Here is a 27,852-nt window from a genome sequence, read left to right as displayed (position 1 = left end):
GGCTGCTGAAGGAAGGCATAATCCAGGCCAGCAATAGTCCCTGGAGAGCCCAGGTGGTAGTTGTAAAGACCGGGGAGAAGCAGAGGATGGTCGTAGACTATAGTCAAACCATCAATAGGTACACGCAGCTAGATGCGTACCCTCTCCCCCGCATATTCGACATGGTCAACCAGATTGCACAGTACAAGGTCTTTTCCACCGTGGACCTTAAGTCCGCATACCACCAGCTTCCCATCCGCCCGAGTGACCGCAAGTACACGGCCTTCGAGGCAGACGGGCGGCTCTACCACTTTTTAAGGGTCCCATTTGGCGTCACGAACGGAGTCTCGGTCTTCCAACGGGAGATGGACTGAATGGTTGACCAGCACGGTTTGCGGGCCACGTTCCCATACCTCGACAATGTAACCATCTGCGGCCATGACCAGCAGGACCACGACGCCAACTTCCGCAAATTCCTCCAGACCGCTAACGCCCTGAACCTCACCTATAACGAGGAAAAATGCGTGTTTAGCACCAACCGTCTGGCCATCCTGGGATACGTAGTGCGTAATGGAGTGATAGGCCCCGACCCTGAACGCATGCGTCCCCTTATAGAATTTCCCCTCCCCCACTGCTCCAAAGCCCTGAAACGCTGCCTGGGCTTCTTCTCTTATTACGCCCGGTGGGTTCCCCAATATGCAGACAAGGCCCGCCCGTTAATTCAGTCCACTACCTTCCCCCTGTCGACAGAGGCCCGCCAGGCCTTCAGCCGCATCAAAGCGGATATCGCAAAGGCCACGATGCACGCAATTGACGAGTCCCTCCCCTTCCAAGTCGAGAGTGACGCATCCGACGTAGCTCTGGCGGCCACTCTCAACCAAGCGGACAGACCCGTGGCCTTTTTCTCCCGGACCCTCCACGCCTCAGAAATCCGCTACTCCTCAGTGGAAAAGGAAGCCCAAGCCATAGTGGAAGCTGTGCGACATTGGAGGCATTACCTGGCCGGCAGGAGATTCACTCTCCTCACTGACCAACGGTCGGTAGCCTTTATGTTCCATAATGCACAGCGGGGCAAAATCAAGAACGATAAGATCTTGAGGTGGAGGATCGAGCTCTCCACCTATAACTATGAGATCTTGTATCATCCTGGAAAGCTGAACGAGCCGTCCGATGCCCTATCCCGCGGCACATGTGCCAACGCACAAGTAGACCGCCTCCAAGCCCTCCACGAGGACCTCTGCCACCCGGGGGTCACTCGATTCTACCACTTTGTGAAGACCCGCAACCTCCCCTACTCGGTTGAGGAGGTCCAAACAGCCACCAGGAACTGCCAAATCTGCGCAGAGTGCAAGCCGTACGTTTTCAGGCCAGATAGAGCGCACCTGATAAAGGCTTCCCGTCCCTTTGAGCGCCTCAGTCTGGATTTCAAAGGCCCCCTCCCCTCCACCGATCGCAACACGTACTTCCTAAACGTGGTGGACGAATACTCCCGTTTCCCCTTCACCATCCCCTGCCCCAACATGACTGCGGCCACAGTCATTCAAGCCCTCTGCACCATCTTTACACTGTTCGGTTTCCCCGCGTACATCCATAGCGATAGGGGCTCCTCCTTCATGAGCGACGAACTGCGTCAGTTCCTGCTCAGCAAGGGCATTGCCTTGAGCAGGACGACCAGTTACAACCCCCGGGGGAACAGTCAGGTAGAGAGGGAGAATGGTACGGTCTGGAAGACCGTCCTACTGGCCCTACAGTCCAGAGATCTCCCAGTTTCCCGGTGGCAGGAAGTCCTCCCGGATGCCCTCCACTCCATCCGGTCGCTGCTGTGTACCACCACTAATCAAACGCCTCACGAGCGCCTCCTTGTCTTCCCTAGGAAGTCCTCCTCCGGAACGTTGCTGCCGACCTGGCTGGCAGCCCCAGGACCCATCTTGTTCCGAAAGCATGTGCGGATGCACAAATCGGACCCGTTGGTCGAGAGGGTTCACCTTCTCCATGCAAATCCTCAGTACGCCTACGTGGCGTACCCCGACGGCCGACAGGACACGGTCTCCCTGCGGGACCTGGCACCCGCCGGAAGCACACACACCCCCCCAACACCAATCACCCCCTCCCTCCCGCCGGCGCACCCCACGGCCGCTCCCTTCCCGGGTGGATCGGTCCTCCTCCCGTGCCCGCCCAGGAGTAAGGAAACAGGAACAAACAGCGCAACGCTCCCAGAGACGACAGTGCCCGAGCCAGCACCTGCACCACCACCGGGGCTGAGACGATCGACGAGGACGACCAGGGCACCCACTCGACTCGTGGAATCCGTGTGACAAAACAAAAATCTGTAAATAATTCTGCTAAAATCTGTAATTGGTTAACAGTTGAGATCAAGGCATAGCCACTGTATGAAGGTAATTCCAGGACCAGCTTTGTAAACCCATACCACCATTGAACCCACCACCCCGGCGGGTTCCTTTTTAACAAGGGGTGAATGTGGTGGTATGTATTAGGGGTAGTACGGTACCTGTGATGCCGAGAGGCTATTGGTAGACAGACATTGGGTCCTGATTGGATCTGCCGCCTGCTGGCTCCACCCAGTAAGGCGGAGTATAAGAGCCCGGGTTCTCCTCGCAGCCACATTCTGTAACTGAGCTGCTGGGGAACAAGTCTTGCTTTATAAAGCCTCGATTGACTTCATCAGTTCTCGACTCGAGTAATTGATTGCGCCACACTCCCTCAGCTGGGTGCAGTGTCTGACAGTGAGGACCCTCCCCCAGGATGACAGTGAGGACCCTCCCCCAGGATGACAGTGAGGACCCTCCCCCAGGATGACAGTGAGGATCCTCCCCCAGGATGACAGTGAGGGACCTCCCCCTGCTGGAGCAGAGGCTTCTCGTGGCACTCTGCCTGATGCTAACTCTCTCAATTGGGTGCAGAATGTCTGACAGTGAGGGGACCCCCCCCCCCCCCCCCCCAGCCCCCCAGGATGACAGTGAGGATCCTCCCCCAGGATGACAGTGAAAGCCCTCCCCCAGCTGGAGCAGAGTCTTCGCGTGGCACTCTGCCTGATGCTAACTCAACTGGATGCAGTGTCTGACAGTGAGGACCCTCCCCCAGGATGCCACTAAATTGCAGTGGATTCAGGAACATTGGGTGTCAATTGGCCCATCAATAAGTCTAGGTCCCAACCTGTCAGTGGCGGCCTGGTATCCCGTGCCGGTCCTTCCGGATTCCAACTTAATTTGGGGAGGTTTTCCTGACCATGGTTCCTGTCGTGACTGGCTACACTCCATTAGGTAAGGAATCCAAAAGCTTGGTCGAATAGGTAGGTTTTAACAAGTGTCTTAAAGGAGGATAATGAAGTAGAAGGGCAGAGATGTGTAGGAAGGAAATCCAGAACTTGGGACCTAGGCAGCTGAAGACAAGACCATCTATGATGGAGCAATAATGACTAGATGCCCTTTTTGCTACTTACTCTTGTAATTCTCAGGAGATTCTGAATGCAATATTCTTGTGGGTATCATTGCCAAAGTATCCAGCTCCATCTACAAGTTTGCCGATGACACGACCGTAGTGGGTCGGATCTCGAACAACGATGAGTAAGAATACAGGAGGGAGATAGAAAACCTAGTGGAGTGGTGTAACCACAACAATCTCTCCCTCAATGTCAGCAATACTAAAGAGCTGGTCATTGACTTCAGGAAGCAAAGTATCGTACACACCCCTGTCTGCATCAACGGGGCAGAAGTGAAGATGGTTGACAGCTTCAGATTTCTAGGTGTGTACATCACCAAAAATCTGTCCTGGTCCACCCACAAAGACACTACAATCAAGAAAGCACAACAGCGCCTATACTTTCTCAGGAAACTGAGGAAATTTGGCATGTCCACATTGACTCTTACCAACATTTACAGCTGCACCATAGAAAGCATCCTATCGGGCTGCATCACGGTCTGGTATGGCAACTGCTCGGCCCAGGACCGCAAGAAACTTCAGAGAGTCGTGAACACCGCCCAGTCCATCACACGAACCTGCCTCCCATCCATTGACTCCATTTACACCTCCCGCTGCCTGGGGAAAGCGGGCAGTATAATCAATGACCCCTCCCACCCGGCTTATTCACTCTTCCAACTTCTTCCATCAGGCAGGAGATACAAAAGGCTGCGAACATGCACTAACAGATTCAAAAACCGCTTCTTCCCCACTGTTACCAGACTCCTGAATGACTCTATTATGGACTGAACTGATCTTTCCATCCATCTTCTCCACTGAGTAATATTACACTCCTGTATGCTTCACCTGATGCCTGTGTCTATGTTTTTACATTGTGTACTTTATGTTTGCCCGATGTATTTTCTTTTCATGTATGGAACGATCTGTCTGAATTATATGCAGAACAATACTTTTCACTGTACCTCGGTACATGTGACAAGAAACAACTCCAACCCAATCCAATCCACCAGACAGAGGAAGAGTAGGAAGGCAGTGCAGTGATCCCCAGCAGTCATCTCCCTACAAAACAGATATACCGTTTTGGATACTGTTTGAGGAGATGGCTCACCAGTGGAAGGTGGCAGCAGCTAGGTTCATCGCACCGTGGCTGGCTCTGCTGTGCAGGAAGGCAGTAAAAAGAGTGGCAGAGCGATGGTGATAATAATAATCTTTATTATTGTCACAGTCGGCTTACATTGACACTGCAATGACGTTACTGTGAAAATCCCCTAGTCGCCACACTCCGGCACCTGTTCGGGTACACAAAGGGAGAATTCTGAATGTCCAATTCACCTAACAAGCATGTCTTTTGGGACTTGTGGGAGGAAACCCACGCAGACACGGGGAGAACGTGCAGACTCCGCACAGCCAGTGACCCAATCCGGAATCGAATCTGGGGCCCTGGTGCTGTGAAGCAATAGTGCTAACATCTGTGTTACTGTGCTGCCCAATAGGGGACTCAATGGTAAGGGGAATAGATAGGCGTTTCTACAGATGCAAACGAGACTCCAGGATGGTATCTTGCCTCCCTGGTGCAACGGTCAAGGATGTCTCAGAGCGGCTGCAGGACATTCTGGAGGGGGCGGGTGAGCAGCCAGCTGCCGTGCTGCATATAGGCACCAACGATATAGGTAACGTGATGATGTCCTACAGGCTGAATTTAGGGAGTTAGTAGATAAATTAAAAAGTAGTACCTCAAGGTAGTAATCTCAGGATTGCTACCAGTGCCACGTGCTAGTCAGGGTAGGAATGTCAGGATAGATAAGATGACTACGTGGCTTGAGAGATGGTGCAAGAGGGAGGGATTCAAATTCCTGAGACATTGGAAACGGTTCTGGGGAGGTGGGACAAGTACAAACTGGACGGTCTGCACCTGGGCAGGACTGTAACCAATGTCCTTGGCGGAGTGTTTGCTCGTGCTGTTGGGGAGGGTTTAAACTAGTGTGGCAGGGGCTTGGGAACTGATGCAGGGAGTCGGAGGGATGTGAAGTGGGGACACAAACAAAAGGCAGTAAGTGCAAAAGTGAAAGGCAGAGAAACCAAAGTCATAAATCAAAAAGGACCACAGTATAGAACACAGAGACTGTGGAGAACTCAGTGAATGGGTCCAGTAAGGCTAAGAGAAATAAAACACAGGGAGAGTGTACAAAACATGACCGGATGGCATGGTAGCACAGTGGTTAGTACTGTTACTTCACAGCCCGGGTCCAGGTGTTCAACTCCAACTGGGTCCCTAACGGAGTGCTATTCAAACATTTTTTCCGGGGACCCATTTTTGCCAACCGGCCAACCTTCAGGACCCATGCCATCCGACCGTTGCTACCCAAGCTGGCCGACCGTCGCAACCCACCATTTTTGCTCACCTTTAATGCGACAGGTGAGCCTGTTTGGTCCTCACAATCTCACTTGTTTTGACGTTCAATGTTACATTTCTGTATGGGTTATTCATCAGAGGTCCTGGAGCTCATACCAGCACTGCTTTGGCCTATTGTGGACTCTCCTGGGCAGCTCACATCACCACTGCTGTGTCCTACTGTGGATTCTTCTGAGCCACTCTCACCAGCAGGTCTGGTTGTGAGATCCTGACCTGTTTGTGTCTCTGGACCTCTCTTCCTTATTACAAAATGATCCATTTTAAATTTTACAGTCCTGTTGCTTGTTTGCTGCTGACAAAATGGAGGAATCACAGCGTGCCGTCAGTGTTTGGGGCTGGTGACCTGCTCTCTGTCGTTGCTTCAGGCAGGAAGACTGCATTGAATTTTTAAAAATCTTCTGCTGGGTCAAGCGTGCTGACGTCAGGAGGAGGCAGTGCTTCTTGCTGGGCTCCACGCATGCGCACTGATGAGCGGACACGCATGCTTTCTGAAAGACGGTCGCAGCCGTCGTTTTTAAAGTCGGTTGCAGCCAGCATTTTTAAAAGCCGACTGCTGCGGCCATTGCGTATTACTTCCCGGATCGGGAACGCTGCGATGGATGGCTCCGCAACCCTCCCGACGCCCGCCCGACACCCACCTGCGGGTCGCGACCCTGACTTTGAAAATGACTGCCCTAACGTGTTATCTTTAAAGTTTGAACATAACTTTTGCTTTTATCTCTCTGCATTTATTTATAAAGCCAAGAAATCCCATATGCCTTTTTAACAGATATCGGAACGTGTCTCGCCACCTTCAAAGACATGTGTATGTACGCCTCCAGTTCTCTCTGTTCCTGCAACCCCATTAACATTGTACCATATGGTTTATGTTATTTCTTTCCATTCTTCCTACCAAAGTGAATAACGTCACACTTCTCTCCATTAAATTTCCCCTGCCATGTGTCTGCCCTCTTTATCAGCCTGTCCTCCCATAGATTGTTACTGGCCTCCTCACTATTTACTACATTTCCAAGGTTCATTTCATCTGCAAACTTTGAAATTGTGTCCTGCATACCGAAGTTCAGTTTATTAACGTATATCAAAAAGTGCAGTGGTCAAAATATCAACACCACGGTCTTCAATGGAGTACAATCCACAATTGATAATGACTATTTCCATTCCTAGTAACTGTCTGAAGCTAAACTAGAAATTTCACAAAAATTACCAAAATACTGCGGATAATAGATGCCAGCAGACCTCACAGACCGAATAATCTTGGCATCCTCTGTTCTTCAATCTTTCACAATCTCGGTGTTTTGCCACAAGATGAGCTTCTGACCACACATCTGCTCTCTCACTAAATCTGCCTGCTTTCAACTCCGTAACATTGCCAGACTATGACTTTGCCTCAATTACTTCACTACTGAAACCTTTAGTTATCCCTTTGTTACCTCTGACTGTTCCAATGCACTCCTGCCCAACCTCCATCTTTCACCCTGCATAAACTCAACTGCCTGTATCTAAACTCACCTTTGTGCTGGCTGATCTACAATGGCTCCCAGCTTGACAGCACCTCAACTTTAAAATTCTCATGCTTGTCTTTGTCATTCCATGATCTTCTCCCTACCTTGTTCTTTCTGTAACTACTCCAGCCTTACAAAGCCTTCAACATATCGGCACTTTTTCAATTCTGGCCTCTTACACAGTCTTTTAAAAAACTGTTCCACCATTGATAGGCGTGCCTTTAGCTGACTGGGCCTTAAACTGTGAAATTCCTTTCCTGAACCTCTCCACCTCTGTCCCGGCCTTTTATGGTGGTCATTAAAACCTATGTATTTAGCCAAACATTTAGTCATCGGTCCTGCTACCTCCTTCTCTGGCTCCGTGTCAAATATGGTTTTGTTGGTATTGTTCTTCTGAAGCACTTTGGAACATTTTATTACTGGGGCAGCCCAGCAGGGAAGGAGAATCTACTGGGGGCGGGGGGGGGGGGGGGGGGGGGGGAGGCGGTGGTCAGTACTCAAATTTACTGTCTCTGTCTGGAACAAAATAGATGAAAATCCTTCTAATAATACCATTTTTCTTCAACAAATCATGACTATTGCACAATTAAGGTTTGTTTTGGATATTAATTTGGGTGGCTATTTGCACTTTCGAAAGTTGCCCAAAGGAATTGCAAACTTATGTTTAACTTCAACACCTTGATCCCAGAAATAACTTTAATTTTTTAATTTGGAAATTCTATCGCATGTTTCTTGCTAATTTTTTCAACAATCACTAAAAATGCTAATTGTTCAGTATTCTGCTCAGTACATTTGTTCTGTAAGAACTAATCTTTCCTGAGGTAACTTAGTAAATCAGGATTGACTTTCAAAAATACTACAGAGTTGGATGCCTAATCTCCGATTACTTTGCAGTTTTCTCCCACCAACTAATGCAGTGGACCACTTAATCCATTCTGGTTAGGTATTCTTCCAGAAAAGATAGCACATGTTTGAAAAAAAAAAATCAAATATGTTTTTTATTTTTTATAAATGAACAAAAGAAATGGAGTTTGAGAATGTAATCAATTTTCTCACTGCTGCAAAATAACTAATGAAGAAAACAAAATAACTTTTCCTTGAATAAAGGTTGTGTCGGAAGCACTAGATGACAATGGTGAGAGATTTTAAGAGGTGGAGGGTCACTTGCTTTAAGATCCTGAGGAACAAGTGTTAGAACATGTGTACTGGATGTATTTTCACTTTGTGGTGTTGAATTTTTAATGTCCACTATTAGAATACTGTTAACGTAATTAGTTTTCAGTTGGATGAGTACAGTAAGCATTCCATCTGGACAGGTCCCACTTGTCTGTTGCTGATGAAAAATTAATGCTTCCTTCTCCTTGCTGGTTTGCATCTAATTACATCTGATTGATCAGGTTCCAAAATCCTTAGCATTTCCAATTTTGATTTGCTTTCATGAAAACCCCCTGGCTTTCAGATGGAAGAGATATTGAGCAGAATTTTAACTATAATCTTCAAAACTAGCAATGTGTGAGATTAAACAAGATTAGTTGGTTAGGAAATGTCGATGCTGCTGAAACATTCATTTGGGAATTTGGACAAGTTCTTCATTCCGTATCCTTCGGGTTCTGGAGTGTTACGATCCCGGCTGATGTTACATCTGGACAAGATAGACCCCAGAAGGGAACCTGGCTTAATAGTTCCTACCTTTAATTTTTTTTTGCTACATGGATGAACAGAGTCACAGAACTGCTGATGAACATTCAACAAAATAATAAGACAATTATGAAACAAGAAAAGATGAACTGTAATACGTTACCCCTTCATCCCAATTATACCTTTACAGAAATATATCTATTTGTAAGAATAACGCAAGTTAAATTTTTATCTTAAGCTACAATGATCACAGTAAGTGCACAGTCTATGTAGACCAGCAGGATTACTGTGGTCAGACACACCACAGTTTGTCTGTGACAGATGCCACCCAAGTGACTGATACCATCCCATCCAACTTCTGCGGATTTCTCATCAATTCTCCCCAGACGCTTGCGACACTGTGAGCCAACTGGTCTTACTGGAACTCTGAGGTTTCCAAACTCGAAGAATACGCCTTGGAATCTTCTCCCAAACAGCACGTATACTTGGATGTTTTCACCAAGGAGCCACTTACAGGGCTTCAACATCCTTTTGGTTTTCCTCTGCCATAAATCTCCATGTGCATACACTTCTATGCAACCCCTCAGGTTCATCGACAAGCCAACAGAACACCTGTGCTTCACAGGCTGTATTAAGGTGTCACCAACCTTTTGATCACCTCGAATATCTGGCTTCTCAAGTAGCCAACCTTAAATGTGTTTTCTGCAGCAGTTGTCTCTGTCCCAGCCCCTAGTTTCTGGGACTTTAGATTCCGGGACTTGATTTGTGCCCCTCTGTAATGTCCTGCCTGTCCGGGCAGCACCACTGGAATGCTCCTTGCCTCTGGGTTACCTAGTTCCAAACTGAACTAGCTTTTTATACACTGGGTTTGCTTTTTTTTTATTAAATATTTTTATTTTCCTTTTTCACATTTTCATCATGTTTAAAACAACAAATAATTAACAATAGCGACAAATATAATGGCAATCCCCCAGCCAACAATCCCCTCAGCAAGGCGAAGGCTAAGCCATCTGCCTCCGCACCCGCTTCCAACCCTGGCCAATCTGACACCCCGAATATGGCTTCAAGGGGACCTGATTCAAGACTCACATGCACTACCCTTGAGATTACCCTAAAGAGCTCCCTCCAAAACCCCTCCAGTTTTTAGCAGAAGCAAAACATATGAATGTGATTTGCGGGGGCCCCCCCACAGCATTCACAAACATCCTGTATCCCCTCAAAAAGTCGGCTCATCCTCGTCTTGTGAGGTGCACACGATACACCACCTTCAACTGTATCAGCCCCAACCTTGCGCACAAAGTTGAGGCATTCACACTCCGAAGCACCTCACACCACCATTCCTCCCCCAACTCTTCCTCCCACTTTGCCTTAATCCCATCCAGTGATACCTTATCTTCTCCCAGAATAACCCCAAATCGCCGACACCACCCCTTTCTCCAATCCCAAGTTGTGGTGAACCGCTGCAATCCATGTGGTATATAGCAATCCTCTGTGCTGTTTGGGAGGGAGTTCCAGGATTTTGACCCACGCCAGTGAAGGAACGGCAATTTATTTCCAAGTCAGGATGGTGGGTGATCTTGGAAGGGAACCTTCAAGAGGTGGTGTTCCTATTATCTATTACCCTTGTCCTTTTAGATGGTAGTGGTCGGGGCATGGGTTTAGAAGATGCTGTCTGAGGAGTTTTGGTGAGTTCCTGCAGTGCATCTCTTAGATGGTACACAATGCTGCCACCATGCGTTGGTAGTAAAGGGAGTGAATGCTTGTGAAAGGGTATGAATCACGTGGGCTGCTTTGTCCTGGTGTTGTTCAGCTTCTTGAGTGCTGTTGGAGCTGTACTTGCCCAGGCAAGTGGAGCTCCTGACCTATGCCTTGTGGATTGTGGACAGGCTTTGGAGAGTCAGGGTTACTTGCCACAGGATTCCTAGCCTCTGACTACACAATCTATATGGCTAGTTGAGTAAGGTTTCTGGTCCCTGGTAACCCCCAGGATGTTGATGGGGGGGATTCAGCGCTTGTGATGCCTTTGAATGCCAAGGGGCGATGATTAGATTCTCTCTTGTTGGAGATGTCATTGCCTGGCACTTGTGTGGCGGGAATATTCCTTTCCACTTGTCAGCCCAAACCTGGATATTGTCCAGGTTTGTTACATTTGGACATAGATTGCTTCAGTTTCTGAGGAGTCGCGAATGGTGCTGAACATTGTGCAATTATCAGAAAACATTTTCACTTTTGATCTTATGATGGAAGGAGGGTGATTGATGAAGCAAAACCTTCTCAAAAGCAATTAGGGATGGGCAACAAATGCTGCACTGGTCAGTGAAGCCAACATGGCATAAAAAAATGAATTAAAAATTCAGTCAAAACTGAATCAAACTGAAGTTATTAACCCTTTTTTGCACACAAGTACAGAAACACAAATTAAACTTAACACTCAAGATACGAATATAAATTACTTAATCTATCTCTATTTCCGAACACCTCCCCTTTGAAAGTAAGGAAGCTTCATAACCATGAACATTTCTTTACAATGGTAGTACAACTGCTTCGCACAAACTTAAAATCATGAATATCTTGCAAAATAACTTATCGCATCATACAAATAAACTCATCTTATCTCACAATGATGCATGTCATGTTGCCCCACTGCAAAGATATACTCAAAACAAAACCAATAAATCTCACAACATTATCAGAATTTATAGGTCATAGCGTTATCATAACACATGTTTTTCTTTTTCTTCTCACTTCCAGTCTTCAACTCAACAAAAAATATTTCATGGTGGTCTCAAATCCGATTGTCCTTTTCATTAACTGTAGCATTCTCAGGCAAGTTTTATGAACATAAATATGGTAAATTCGCATTTTGAGTTAGCAAAGTCAAAATGGCATTCTTGTGCATAAACATTTCATTCCTGCTCTGGTCAAAATCTGTTCTTGCCATTTTAAGAATATTGTTAAAATGCTTCTTTTGTTCACTCAAAGGCATTGCATATTTCTGCTTGGTTTGATCTCTGAACTTTTTTTGATCTTGTTGTTTCTGCAAATCCCACTTCAAACACGTCTTTTCCACATTGTTTCGAGCATCGTCAATTACCCTTTCCCTCTGGAATTCCATAATACGTCCTAACCTTTCAAGCCTTTTCCATAATTTACTTATTTTAAAATTTTAATTCAGATTTTAACACTTCAACACATTACATTACAAAGTAAAACCAACATAAAACCCCAAACCCACCCACTCGCCTCAACTCCCTAACCAACCTCCCACCTTGCACCCTCCCCTCCCCCCTCGCAGTTGACGGTAACCAACTCCTTGAAATGTAATATAACAAACTCCATCTCTTATAGAAGCTCTCACTCACCCCCCCTTAGACAAATTTCACCTTTTCTAAGTACAATAACTCAATTAAATCCCCTGGCCACACCGAGGCACAGGGTGGAGAAGCTGACCCCCACCCCAACAGAACCCGTCTGCGAGCGATCAACGAGGCGAAAGCTAAGCATCTGCCCCCGCTCCCATGTGCAACTCCACAAGTCTGACACCATGAATATGGCCCCCAGGGGACTGGGTTCTAAGTCCACATGCACTACCGCCGTCATGGTGCTGAAAAGCGACCTCCAAGATTTCTCCAACTTCGGGCAGGAGCAGAACATGCGAAGTTGATTGGCTGGACCCCTCCCACACTGCCCTCAAATATTCTCCACCCTCTCAAACAACCGGTTCGGCCTCGACTTCATCAGGTGCGCTTTCTGTACCACCTTTAGATTTATCAACCCCGACCTCACGTACGAGGTTGAGGCATTCACCATCCACAGCACATCAGCTCCTCCTCCCACTTAGCCTTTACCCCCCCCCCCCCACAGACACCTTGTCGTCCTCCAAAATCCTCCCATAAATCGTCAAATTGAACCCGCCCTCCAAATGCGTCATCGACAACACCCCCTCCAGCGACGTGGGGGGTGCCACCAGAAAAGTTGGAGAAACCTTTTTTGCAAAATCTCACAGCTGCATGTACCTGAAAACCCCCCCATTGTGGGACCCCAAACTTCTCTCCCAACTCCTCCAAACTCGCAAACCGCCCTTCTAAAAATAAGTCTTTAATTTCCATCACCCCTCGCTCGTCTCATCCCCAAAACCTTGCATGCGTCCTCCCTGGCTCAAACCCATGATTCCCTCGGATCGGCCCCGACTTTGACCCCGCCCCCAACCGAAAGTGCTGCCGAAACTGCCACCATATTTTCAGCATGGCCGCCACCACAGGACTCCCTGAGAACTTCTCTGGGGCAAACGGGAGTGACGCCTTTGCCATTTCCGCAACCCCAACCCCTCACAAGAGCCAGCCGTACTCACCCACAACGCCTCCGTCTCCCTGCTCCAACCCCATACCTTCTCTGCACTCGCCTCCCAATAATAGTATAACAGGTATGGAAGGGCTAGGTCCCCCGACTGTCGCCCTCTCTGAAGTACTGTACTCCTAATCCTTGCCACCTTACCTGCCCACACAAACAACAAAACCAACCTATCCACCCTCATAAAGAAGGATTTCGGCAAAAAGACCGGGAGGCACTGAAATAAAAATAAAAACCGTGACAAAATGTTCATCTTAACCACCTGCACCCAGCTTGCCAACGATGGCGGAAGGCTATCCCACCTCAGTAAATCCACCTTGACCCTGCCCACCAGGCTCGTAAAATTCAACTTACGTAGCCGAGCCCAGTCAGAGTCACCTGTGCTCCCAGATATGGGCAGCACCGTAGCATTGTGGTTAGCACAATTGCTTCACCGCTCCAGGGTCCCAGGTCCCCCCATGGAACAGGTTGGGGAGAGTTAGCACTGAATATGGTTTTGGAATTGTTTTAAGTAGTGATACTGTATAAAACCATTATTGTTGGAGTTAAATGTACTCCTAGTTTATCTTGATTTTTTTCTATTGCTTGATAAACATTTATTTGATTAAAATCATCACATAGAGTCAGGGACATCATTTTCTGCATCTCAAACCTCTCCTCATACTGTACAAATTGGAAACACAGTTGATGGTAGTTGTTTCAAGTTTGCCTTTCGGGATTTGATCCACTTAGATTTTATCATCAGCAACACCCCTAACAGCATGCCAGAGAAGGAACGTTTATCCTGCTGTCATTTAACGGACATTTATCGGCTGGAGGTGGGATTTCTGCCCCTCGGGGAAAGGAGGTTATACCTGGATAGTTGAAGATTGAATTGTGACATGGGTATGTGTGGGTGTGTGTGATGGTGAGGGTAGCATTAGATGGGCACAGGAGACCCACAAGGGAGCTTTTCTACCCCCATCTCACGTTGCCCAAAACCAGACCCGGGTAGCTAAAGTTGCTGGACTTACGACATAACAAGGGCCTTCCCCTACCACAGGTAAAATATCCGCAGGGGTCGGATGAGGCCCTTAAACAGGCAAATGCCGGGAGTCCACCCTCTGGATTTTATGGTACCCCAACTTCAATCCCACCAATGGAGGAGTGTAAAATTCAGCCCATTACCTTTTATTGATCGTTTGTACTGTTGTAACATATGTTTGTACCTTGACTGATAGCACACATCTCTGTAAGAAGAAGCCAATGACTGCAAATCTGCAAATATTTCTTTATTCAAACTTTCTTCAATACCGTCTCCAGGGCTGTAAGTTTTTCTATTTGCTGTTAGTACAATGGGTGTTTATTCCTGTTCCATGGGATGGAAACCATTTTAAAAATTGCCTTGCCTTCCACTTTGTAAAGCGATTTATTCAGAAATCCTCTTCATCTACAGAAAGCAGCAACGAAGATGTTGGACGTGCACTGTGAGATAAAGCCCTACGTTGTGTGATTTTAAGTGGTGTGATTTTCTTTTTGTGGTGTGTCTTCTTCTGAGACAGAATATGTTCTTGCAGAGTGAATTTGAAGATGCTAAATTAAAATAAACTAATTTTGTAGAAAACAATATTTCAGTATAAATATGATCTGTGCGGTGTTTACAGAATTTCAATTGGTTCTTCAGTATGATCATACTTGTGTGAAACTCTGATCTTACCATTCTGCAAACACAGCTTGAAGTAAAATTCTTGGGTAATGCCATTTACTACAACTTTCATGACTAAATTAATTGATTCGGCTGCAGATTCACGTCATCCATTGGAGTTCAATACAGCCAAGTACTGGCTTACCTGAAGCCATTGTGGTATTTAACATTTTTTTTGATACTTGTGCTGCATTTCCCCACGGGGCCAAGGGTGGTAGCATGACCGGTACAGGCTTGGAGTGCCGAAGGGCCTGTTCCTGTGCTGTATTCTTTGTTCTTTTTGTTCTTTGATGTATTCCATCCCCCCAAAGAAAAACTGTAACTTAACTCTGAGACTGATTTGTGTGAAGACATTCCCAAGGAGTACTTTGGACTGTTTTTGTAATTTGAGCATGCTAATTTAGAGACATATCTTCCTCCCCTCTCTTTTTAAACTCTGCATTTACATTGGAATTTCTCTTCCTTTATTGACACTATTCCTTTGAGATGATTGGACATGACAATCTTTGTCATGAATTTCCCCACCTTGGCTGTAGGTGTCACTTTGACTGGTGTAAGATCACGGGAAGGTGCCTTGCTTGGGCAGAAGTTAGTCTGTCATTTTCACAGTCCCTCTTACACCTAACATGGTGCAGCCTGCTCCATGGAGTGCTGTCCAGCAGATTGGCCAAGGCAAAAAGGAATTTTAGCTGTGCACCAATCAGGCATGATATTGGGAGAGGTAGGCAAACAGACTGTTGGGCTGAATACAGAAAGGCTAGTGTAATCAGGAGGAGCCTAAAACATTGAGGCTGGAAAAAAAATATTTATTTAAAAGAATTGGGGATGCAAGATCACGCCCATAATTTTCTATCCTTGAGTTTGTGTGACAATGACCAACGCCGAAGCTTATATTTAGGTAGATCAGAAAACTAGTCACCTTGATTTTCTCCTTTACAAGACAGGCGACAGGGCACATCATCTGGCAAAGGGAAGTTGATTATTTGAGGGGAAGGTGGAGACTGTAAAATAAGTTAGGTAGAAATATTTAGCTCTACCACTTTATGTGGATTACATTATGTATTTGTTTATTGTTTGCTGTGTTTTGGCTTGATCATTAATATTAGATTGATAATATAAGAGCTTGGTTATTTTTCAGAAAACTTAATATCTGCACTAATGTCTCATTTACAGATATCCCAGAAGAAGAGGCAAAATATTGGACTCAGAAACTAGAGCAGTTGAATGCACTGAGGGACCATGACGAGGTGGGTGTAAAGGAAATCGAGCAATCAGTTACACTATGATGTTCCAATAGATGAAGTGTAACTGAATTGAAGCTCAACATATGTACACTTGTAAAATGAATCACTGCAATATGAATAAATTGTTGAAATAGCCATTTATTTATCAGCGAGAGTGAATTTTTGAAGAACCCAAGAGAAAGGATACTCCAAAACTGTAAATATGATTCCTCTTTACAAAAATTAAAACTAAAATGCACCTGTATTTCAGTAATATTAATCTAGTCCAAGTACAAATAACATAGCCTTATTATGCCAAGCAATTTTATTTTATTTATGGCTACATTTTTTTCAATTACCATGAAAGTTAGGAATGATGTTTCACTTTGTATTCATGCCGCTTCCAGTTGGGAATGGTGTTTGACAATTAAACAACTAATGGAAGGAAGAGATTCCACAAATATCGCCATCCTCAGTGATCGGGGAGCCCAGCAAAGTTGTGCAAAAAATACAACTGAAGCATCTTCAGCCAGAAGTGCAAGCTAAATGATCCATCGGGCCTCCTCTTGAGGTTCTCAGCATCAGGTGCCTGTCTTCAGCCAATTTGATTCACTCCACATGACATCAAGAAATGGCTTAAGGTACAGGATCCTACAAAAACCATGGACCCTAACAGCATTCCAGGGAACGGTACGAAAGGTTGTACTCCAGAACGGACCGCACCCCTAGCCGTGTTTTTTCAGTATAGCTACAACACTGGCACCTACCTGGCAATTTGGAAAATTGCCCAGGTATGTTCTGTCACAAAAAGCAAGTCAAATTCGACCTTGACAATTCAGTATATTCTCAATAATCAACAAAGTGATGGTAAGGGCTATCAAATGGCACTGACTGAGCAATAACCTGCTCAACGATGCTAAATTTGGGTTCTGCCAGGGCCACTGATCTTCTGATCTCATTACTTGGACAAAAGAACTGCGCTCCAGAGTTGAGCTGAGAGGGACTGAACATGACATTGAGACAGCATTTGACCAAAAGTAGCAGAAAGAAGTCCCAGCCACACTGGAGTCAATGGGAATCAGGGTGAAAACTCTACTGGTTGGAATCATATCTAGCACAAAGGTTGTGGTTGTTGGAGGTCAATCATCTCAGTCCAAGGATATTGCTGCAGTGTCCTAGGCCTAACCATCTTCAGCTGCTTTAGCAATAGCCTTCCTTCCATTATAAGGTCAGAAATGTGGATTTTTGCTGATGATTGAACAATGATCAGCACCATTTGTGCTGATCAGAAACTGAAGCAGTCCATGTCCATATGCAGAAAGACTTGACAACATTCAGGCTTGGGCTAATAGTGGCAATTAACATTCACACCACATAAGTGCCAGGTAATGATCACCTCCAACAAGAGAGTATCAAATCATCACCCCTTGACATTCACTGGCATTACCATTGCTGAATCCCCCACCATCAAATTATGGGGGTTGACAATGATCAGAAACTGAACTGGACCAGCCATATAAATACTGTTGATTACAAGAGGAGGCCAGAGATTATGAATTCAGAGATGAGTAACTCACCCACTGGCTCCCCAAAGCTTGTTGAACAAGGCCCAAACCAGGAGTGTGATGGAATACTCTCTATTTGCCTGCACGAGTGCAGATTCCAACACTCCAGAATCTTGACATCACAGAGGACAAAGCAACCTGTTAGATTGACACCCCACGCACCACCATCAACATTCTCTCCCTCCACCATCAAGCACAATGGCAGCAGCGTGTATTATCCACCGGATGCAGTGCAGCACCTCAGCAAGGCTCCTTTAACAGCACCTCCCAAACCTTCAACCTATACCACTCAGAAGGACAAATGCAGCTGATGCATGCGAACACCACCACCTGCAAGTTCCCCTCCAAGTCACACACCATCCTGACTTGGAACTCCATCACCGTTCCTTCACTATCGCTGGTGCAAAGTCCTGGAACTCCCTTCCTAATAACACTGTGGGTGTACCGACACCTCAAGAACTTGCAGCAGTTCAAGAAGGCAGTTCACCCCACCTTCTCAAGGGCAATAAAGGATGGGCAATAAATGCAGGTGAAAACAAAAATCACCTTCAAAAGTGTGGAATAGGGTAACTGGTGTGGAGAATGATTGATTGATTTTCAACCACTGTTCTGATTTTCTATCTTTTAAAAAGGCAAGTGTGTTTTCAAGCAGCATACCTGGGATAGGAAGAGAATGGAGAAATAAAAAACTCCTTCTCATTCACAAACGATTTGGACTTTTCAACCTTCATGACCAAAACCTGTGACTCATTTTAGAAGATAAAGTATGAGTTAAGGGGCTCTTCAGGGAGGGTTTGAGGAAATATGGGGAATGTTTGTGACCGTGTTCGAGGGGCTGTTCGTCACGGGGGGGGGGGGGGGTAGGGTGAAAAAGGGGAAAAATCTGTACAGACTGCATAGTTGATTGCTGGGAAGTATGTTTCCCGGAGCATTTATTCGCTGTAACCTGTTTTGTAATAAAATACATTTTTTTAAAAAGATCATCAAATCTGGCCTGCACATGTGCACTGTCCCATGTACCCACAGATAGTGAATGATGTCATTCCGCTGCACCCAGCTGCCAGGACACCTCTGCGCATGCATGAATGACATCAGCATAGAAAACTAAGTAATTTTACGTTGCACTTTGGCAACATATGCATCCGGTTATTATATAGTTTATGTGCAGCTATAATCATGTTATTGCTTCAATGTCATTTACAATTGGATGGCAGGATAATTGTCACTAATCTAATCTTAAACAGTTTTCTCAAATGTTGATGTTGCTGGCAGTTGAGAAATTGTTTATCTGATTTTGTTCAAATTGTAGGATGGTGCAGACTGCATATGGCTAGAGATTGATGAGTAAAAGCTTAAATTCAAACCGATTAATTTAATTACAAAAGATTGATATTGACTTTGAATTTATATCAATATCCTGTCTCCCATAACTGTGCTGTACACACAATCGAATTATCAGTGAGGGACAAATAATATCTGAACTTGATGCCTAATTTTTGTGAAGTACTAAATTGAGCAACAAAATCTCAAACTGCATTCGCTGATTGGGCCATAACTTTCTCAGAGTGGCAATCAGCACCGGATTGCCACTCCGTACCGACTTACCTGCGTTAAAATTCTTAAGCGCTGTTTCACCCGATCTTCCTGACCCAGTCCCTTTTTTTACAGTGCTGGAAGCCATAAAGCAGGTGAGTTTAAGGTCCCAATAAAAATAACAGGCCAGGAAGAAAGCAAGTATCTGAAGCAAGTGGATGGGATTTAGAGGGTGAGGGTTTAGACATGGGCAGGGATTCAGACATGCATTGGAGAGATTATTGGACATCGGGGTTGAGGTTTGGACATTGATGGTGGTGTCGGACATCATTGAGGGTGTTAGACTTCAGGAGGGGTTTGATTTCTGGGCGTCAGATATTTGGAGAGGTGAGGGTGTGGGAGATCAGACATGCGAGATGGTGGGTGCACATCAAGGGGTGAGTGGTTGTGCCAGTGGGATGGGTGTCGGATCTGGGGATGGGGGTCGGGGACTCGGGTTGGTGTGGGGGTCAGTTCAAGTCAGTGGAGGGGATGTGGAGTCGGATCTGGGTGGCTGGCATATGGATTGTGTCGGGTTGGGGCTGGGGTTTCGGTCGAGGGGGGTGCTTATTCGGTGGGGTATGGTGGAGTCCTTGGGGGTTGTGGGTTGTGGGGGGAGTGTCCCATACGGGGTTCAGTCTGAACCTTTAAAATACACTAAAGTTGGAAGTGCTTTTATTCCTTCTAATACTTTCAGAGTAACTATTTCAGAGTAACAGTGGCAGAACTATCTGATGTTACAGATTTAATTTGCTTTGTTGGGCGGTTCCCAGTGCAGTGCAATTTTCCAGGGGAAGTTAGCTCTTCTGGACAATTTCCGCTAAACCCTTACCTGGAAACTACCCAATGCTGGGGAGCCAGGAGGTTAAGATAATTTGTAAATTATCTGAACGAATTGTTCTCCCGTTTTCCACCAGTTACGTTGTGGCAGTTGAGTGCATTGCAGGAGTAATTATAAAATATTTTCTAAGTTATTAAACTGAGGCAGCCCCATTGCTGCCTATCATTTGTGATTAGCAAAAGAGCTGCTTCTATTGAAAAACTTAAACAATATATACACAGTTACAATTTACAACAGTGTATCATTTGACAGTCCTGTTTTGGCAAGCCGCTGTTATACCCTTTAAAAGTTCATGCAATGTCATTGAATCTCAAAAATGCAGAAGGAGGCCATTCAGCCCATCAAGTCTGCACTGACCCTCTGAAAGAGTGCCCCACCTAGGCCAATCCATCTAACTTGCACATCTTTGGACAGTGGGAGGAAACCGGATCCGGCACCCAGACAGGGGGAGAATGAGCAAACTCCACACAGACAGTCACCCAAGGCCGGAATTGAACCTGTGTCCCTGGTGCTGTGAGGCAGCAGTGCCACTGTGCCTATATGACCCCTGTCAAATTTGGAACTGCTTAAAACATTTCATTTAAAAATTCATAATTATGTCAAGTGCCTACTGACAATAGACAACATTTTGAATGATCATTACCTTTAGGAACGTGCAATATTTACAAGTTTGTGTGTAAAAAAACAAAATGGACAGTAACAAGACTGCGCTTAGATTTAAATAAAAAGTAGTACATGCGTCTAAATGTTCCCCTCAATTAATTTGACTTTTATTGTTTAACATTAGTTAAATTTAACATTGACAAATTTAAGTAAACTCCAATTAATTCACATAGTGTCAGACGTAAACAATTTTTTTACCATCATAAGGGGCTCAAGGGGAGAAAATGCAGCTGTAATTATTTGAACGGTGCTGTTTTTGGACCTGGTCGTTGCCGACTCTTGCTCGCTGTGACTTAATAAAGCAACAGAATCGACTACGCGTGCCTGGCATTGGCAGCAAACGTAGTTGGTTCAAACTGCGCCAGACAGCCATTTGAATATTTAAATTTGGCTGTAGAATTTGCTGCCAAATTGACAGTAGTTTTAATATACACGCTGTTCCTAATGTGCAAATTGTCCAACATGTGATGAGAAAAATATGTTCCCTGAATTGCGATTTGCTGCAAGTTGCTTGACTATTTCTGTGCCTGCAATGTTGGCCTCATTTCTCTGGCAACCTCCCAGTAAGTTTGAAGAAATTACTGCATTTGCACATAACCTATTAAACTTGTGACAGAAAGTTAGGACTGGTATTTTTAATGTAGAGATCTCCTGCTGGATTCTCCATCGACGGGATCCTCCGCCCTGCTGTCAGGGCAGCCACGCCTGATCGTTTCCCGATTGCGTGGGATGGCCCACAATGGGAACGCCTATTGGCCGGCTGCGGGATTGGAGGATCCCGGAAAACGAGACTGGCAGGAAGGAGAATCCCGGCCCTGGTTTCCTGCAATGCTACTCAGCATTTCTGTCCTTTAAAGCATTCAGTTAAACCTGTGGAGTCTCATTATTACAGGTAGTAAATTGTTCAAAATATACAAATTGTAAATTTCACATTTTTCTTTGCCGTTTTCTTTTTTATTTGCTCTCTCTTTAAATCCAATTTTTCGTTCCATCTATTCCTCTTTTTTGTATCAGCATTGATTCCTCCTTTGTTCTGTTTCTTTCCCAACCCTTGGGCGGGATTCTCCGACCCGCGGTGGGCCGAGTGGCCGCCCGTTTTCGGCCGGTCCCGCCGGCGTATGTTACGACAGGTACTTACCGGTGGGACCGGGCTCCGCGGGCGTCCTCCAGGGTCCTCGGGGGGGGGGGGGGGGGGCGCGGGGGGATCTGGCCCCGGGGGGGGGGGCGCGGGGGGATCTGGCCCCGGGGGGGGGGCGCGGGGGGATCTGGCCCCGGGGGGGGGGTGCGGGGGGATCTGGCCCCTGGGGGGGGGGGGGGATCTGGCCCCGGGGGGGGCGCGGGGGGATCTGGCCCCGGGGGGGGGGGGGGGCGCGGGGGGATCTGGCCCCGGGGGGGGGGCGGGGCACGGGGGGATCTGGCCCCGGGGGGGGGCGGAGCACGGGGGGATCTGGCCCCGGGGGGGGGGGCGGAGCACGGGGGGATCTGGCCCCGGGGGGGGGGGGCGGGGCACGGGGGGATCTGGCCCCGGGGGTGCCCCCATGGTGGCCTGGCCCGCAATCGGAGCCCACCGATCTGCGGGCGGGCCTGTGCCGCGGGGGCACTCTATTCCTCCGCGCAGGCTGGTGTACCAGTCCGCGATGGCCGGCGCGGAGATGAACCACCACTGGCATGCGCCAACTCGTGCTGGCCGGCAGAGGCCCATTGGCGCCAGTTGGCGGTGCAAACCACTCCGACGCTGGCCTAGCCCCTGAAGGTGCGGAGGATTCCGCACCTTTGGGGCGGCCCGATGCCGGAGTGGTTCACGCCACTCCTTCGCGCCGGAGTTGCCCGCTCTGCCGGTTTCTGAAGAATCCCGCCCCTTATATCTCCAATTCAAACTTCAAAATGATACAGGTGGAGTGGGCATGACAGGTGGCAGATGAAATTTAATGAGGAGAAGTTTGAGGGGATGCATTTTGTTATCAAGAATTTGAAGAGAGAATACAACATACGGGATACAATTCTAAAGGGGATGCAGGAGCAGAGGGACCTGGGTATATATGTGCATAGATACTTGCAGATGGCAAGACAAGTAGAGAGAGCAGTTAATAAAGCATACAGTGCATTGGACTTTATTAAAAGGGGCATAGAGTACAAGAGCAAGGAGGTTATGCTGAGCTTATACAAGACACTTGTTAGTGCTCAGCTGGGACATTATGTACTCGTCTGGGTGCCACAATGGAGAGAGTGCAGAAGAGGTTTACAAGAATGGTTCCAGGGATGTCGAACTTCAGTTATGAAGGTAGATTGGAGAAGTTGGAACTGTTCTCCTTGGAGAGGCAAAGTCTAATAGGAGATTTGGTAGAGGTGCTCAAAATTTTGAGGGGGCAGAACATTTATACAAACATACAAATTAGGTGCAGGAATATCCATTCGGCCTCTCATGGTGGATCCAATTGTGGCCTCATTTACCCTTTCCCATTTATTCCTCTAACCCTTGGCTCCCTTTTTAGCCAATAATCCATCTAACCCAGCCTGAATTATATTCTATGAACCTACCCCTACTACTCCGTGGGAATGAGAATTTCACCGACTAACAACTCTCTCATCTCTGTCTTAAATGTGAAACCACGGGCAGGATTCTCTCAGCCCGGGGCCGAGCTGGAGAATATCCGCGACCGGCGCGAATCGTCCCACGCCGCCCCGACGCCGGCACGTGATTCTCTGCAGAGCGGTGAATCGCCGCCATTGGTGCTGACGTGGTTGGCGCGGCGCCGGTCACAGGCCGCTCTACGCGGCCAGCCCGCTGATTCACGGGCCGGGATGGGCCAAGCGGCCGTCATGGAAATGTCCACACCTGCTCTCAGCTGGCGGGAACTCAGCATTGGACGGTCGGGTGGCGGCCTGTGGGGGGGAGGGGGAGGGGGGGGCTCCGACCCCGGGGGGGGCCTCCGATGTGGCCTGGCCCGCAATCTGGGCCCACCGATCGGTGTGCCGGCCTTTCTGTCTCCCGGCCTCCTTTCTTCCGCGCCGGCCCCTGTACTCCTGCGCCATGTTGCGTCGGGGCCAGCGCGGACAAGGGAGACACTGCGCATGCGCGGAAATCGCGCCGGTGGAACTGCGCATGCGCGGGTTCGCGCCGGACCCACCGCATGTGCGCATCCCTCGGTGCCCATTCCACGGCCAGATCAGCAGCTGGAGCGGTGTGAACCGCTCCAATGCCGTGCTGGCCCCATGTCGGGGCCAGAATTGCTGATCCTGGGGCCGTGTTGACGCCGTCGAGAAACGCGACGGCATTTCTGACGGCGTCGACACTTAGCCTCAGGATCAGAGAATCCCGCCCCCCCTTATTTTTAAACTATATCCTCTTGTGGTTGTCCCTCTCAAGTGACAATCGCCATCTTTTATTCTGAAAAGACTCTTTCAAGTCAGCAAATCTCTTCTGGATGGTCTCAGTATGTGGATATTGACCCTTCTTAGCTTTGGATGTGTCTTTTTATCATTTTGGGACAGTATGGCAGTTTGAATCCACATATAAATTCAGATGACTCTTGGTGACCATCTTTTACAACATCTTAATGAAATGAAAATCGCTTATTGTCACAAGTAGGCTTCAAATGAAGTTACTGTGAAAAGCCCCTAGTTGCCACATTCCGGCGCCTGTTCGGGGAGGCTGGTACGGGAATTGAACCCGCGCTGCTGGCCTGCCTTGGTCTGCTTTAGAAGCCAGCTATTTAGCCCTGTGCTGAACCAGCCGCTAATGTCCACTTTTAAAAAGATAAGTTAGTTCCAGAAGATTTCAAATTGACTACAGTTCATCCTCAGGTGAGGAAGGAGCAGCGCTCTGAAAGCTAGTGATTCGAAACAAACCTGTTGGACTTTAACCTGGTGTTGGAAGACTTCTTACTGTGCCCACCCCAGTCCAGTGCTGGCATCTCCACATCATCCCTGGATTATATATCAGACAAGGTGACAACTATCTCCCTGGATTATTGTCAGGTGAGGGGCAATGGTCTCCATTGCTGCATCTCTGAAGTAGGGTCAGATGGTGTTCTCTTTCTCTCTCTCCAGGGTATAGTCAGGCGAGGTTTGCTCTCTCTCTTTCTCTCTCTCTCTCTCTCTCCCTCACTTCTCTTTCTCTCTCTCTCTATTCTCTCTCTACACCTCTCTCTCTCTCTCATATTCTCTCTCTCTCATATTCTCTCTCTCTCATTCTCTCTCTCTCTCATTCTCTCTCTCATATTCTCTCTCTCTCATTCTCTCTCTCTCTCTCTCTCTCATATTCTCTCTCTCATTTTCTCTCTCTCATTTTCTCTCTCGTTCTCTCTCACTCTCACATTCTCTCACTCTCTCTCTATCTCTCTCTCTCTCACTCTCTCTCGCTCTCTCTCTCTCTCATATTCTCTCTCTCATTCTCTCTCTCTCTCATATTCTCTCATATTCTCTCTCTCTTTCATATTCTCTCTCTCTCACGTTCTCTCTCTCATTCTCTCACTCTCTCTCTCACTCTCTCTCTCATTCTCTCTCTCTCTTTCTCATATTCTCTCTCTCTCATATTCTTTCTTTCTCTGGGGTACAATCTAGGCAAGGTACGGACATAGTTTCCTTGGGGTAAGATCTGGTGAGATGTCCTGTTTCCCCCCCCCCCCCCGATTACTTTGTTGATTCCCAAATTTCTTTCTCCGTCAGTCTGGCCTCAATAAAAGTTGAGATGGATTTGCCTGTAAAAAGAAGTTATTTATTTAGCTTGCAAGCTTGATTCATCTTACAGAAACATAAGAGACATCCAGTCTCCTACACTCCAGAAAGCGAATGAACAAAGAGACAAAGGGATCTCTGCAAATCAATTCAAATGGTATCAAGTTTCACATACTCGACGCCCATAGGTCAGCCTATATCCCTCCTGACCTGTTTGATCTATTCTGATTGGCTCACTTCCAATCCCTTTCTCTGGCCCCTATCAATGCAGCATCACTCTCATAGACATACCTCTTCCTGCTTTTTCCATGCGGTCTCAATCCCTTTGTCTCTATCTGCCAGAATCAAAGTGGCTTATTTCTACATTACATTAACTAGTATCTCTAAAGTAACTATTTTATATCACATTCGTCAACTTGACAGGAGCATTGGGGTGGAGGTAGAGAGGTGTTGATGGAGAAGCTAAACATTCAAAGGTAAGGGGAGCCCCCCGACAAAGTTACCCTGCCTGAAGTGATTGGGTAGCGAATGGCATCAGAGGGGGTGGGAGAACGGTATTAAAAAGGGAATGGCATGGATTTTGATGCCATGGGGGACAGTGTGGAGGAGTAGAATGAGAGATGGGGATGGCACAGAAAGAATTGGCGGGATGGAGGATACGATCGGGGATGATGGAAAGCTGAAAGGGATGGGTATGTAATGAGATAGATTGCAGTCGAGGGATGGATTGGCATAGTTTTAAAGAAATACCATTGTAATAAAATAAATGTACCAGGTTCACCTCAAATATTTTGAACATCTCTGCTGATTAAAAATAAGTTTACAATTTTTTAACTTCCTGTCCTAAAAGAGACCAATCATTTTGTCTAGTATCTTTAGATTTTTCCAGGAACAACTTTGGTGAGGTGAAGCTGCCAGTAAAGTAGAGCAGCTTTATTTGTTTTAATGAACAACTTAGAAATCAGTGGACATTAAAATCAGGAGAGGTATAAAACCTCCAACTCTAAAATCAGCTGCATTACACCCCTCAAAGCCAAAATCTACCCCTTTAACTTCAGATCTGGATTTACCAGAAGCATGTTTTCCTCCGGTTGAGTAGCTCCATATGAATCTTATGATTCTTTTCTATCATACATTTTTACCACATATGCTGTAACTATTTTGAGACTTTTAAAAATAATGCTGGTGTAACCAATGCCAATACTGCCACTGATCTTCCGGTGGTCTTTTTAATTCAATGTAATATGTGATTGTATCTAATTAACCTTTCACTTTCCTTTATTTTATCCAGTACTCGATCAGTGAAGAAGTTCAGAAGAAGCCTCTGCCCATTGCTGCCTCACAGTGTTGTAAGTTTATTTTTTAAGTGATTACCATCAAGTTTACTGTAGCTTTAATCACTGTTCAGTGCTTCGCTTAGGAAGATTTGTTTGCTGTATTTTTCTTTCTCATATCTAAAATGCATATTTTTGTTTATTTCTAATATTCACCCTACAACCTTTTATTTGAGAATCATGGTTGGATAATTCACCTACAATAGAAGATACTTAAATATTTAGTATAAAATGCACCTTCGAGACATTTACTATTTAAAAAAAAAAAAAAAAAAAATGGTCCACTGGACAGGTCACTGCTCCTTTGTTTTTCAGCAAGATGTTTCTTTTGCATGTTAGAAGAAGGGGATATATGCACGGTACTGCATATGTCATTTGAGCATGCACAATGCTAGCAAACTTGTATTTTATTGTTATTTCAATTTTAGAAATGCAGTTTACTTCAGTTTTACAGAAAATTAATACCATATAAGTAAAATGCCAAATAATGAAAGCATTGTGTGGAGCATTTATCTGTACATGTGTTTTGCATTTTGTTCAAAACAAATGTGAGTAGAATTTAACTACTATCCAGGAGATATCGGGAGGAGTGATTTAATTGACACTTAAAATTTTTAAGGAGCTTGACAGGAAAGATACGAATGAATGTTTGCCTTCAGTATTGGATCTAGAACAAGAAGTTGCAGTCTCGAATTCAAAGAGGCGTGGATGCTCAGTCGTTGAGTATATTCAAGGCAGCGACCGATAGAGTTTTGGGCACCAAGGGAATTCCGGGATATGGAATAGTGCAAGAAGGTGGAGTTGAATTAATTCACAGAATTGCAGAAAAATACAGTGCAGAAAAGGCCCTTTGGCCCATCGAGTCTGCACCGTTGCATGAAAGGCACCTGAGGCTGGATTCTCCGTTTGAAAGACGTGTTGACGCCAGCGGAACATGCGTGAACTTTCACGACCGAAAAACTGGTGCGATACC

The 27,852-nt window shown here is 46.4% G+C and overlaps 1 protein-coding gene across 10 annotated transcripts in view; it reads left to right on the top strand.

Moving 5' to 3' along the window:
- The window catches only part of LOC140409050 (protein unc-13 homolog B-like), a 933,512-nt gene that overhangs the window by 564,107 nt on the left and 341,553 nt on the right, over window positions 1-27,852 (top strand). For all 10 annotated transcript variants that reach the window (XM_072497095.1, XM_072497100.1, XM_072497102.1 and 7 more), the window contains 2 exons: window positions 16,178-16,251; window positions 26,837-26,894. In XM_072497095.1, coding sequence (XP_072353196.1) covers window positions 16,178-16,251; window positions 26,837-26,894 — 132 coding nt within the window. The remainder of the gene's footprint in view (window positions 1-16,177; window positions 16,252-26,836; window positions 26,895-27,852) is intronic.

Source organism: Scyliorhinus torazame, chromosome 3 (genome assembly GCF_047496885.1).
Source record: "Scyliorhinus torazame isolate Kashiwa2021f chromosome 3, sScyTor2.1, whole genome shotgun sequence".
NCBI classification, from domain to species: domain Eukaryota; kingdom Metazoa; phylum Chordata; class Chondrichthyes; order Carcharhiniformes; family Scyliorhinidae; genus Scyliorhinus; species Scyliorhinus torazame.
Note: the sequence above shows the minus strand (reverse complement) of the source record. Positions and strands in the feature narration are given on the sequence as shown.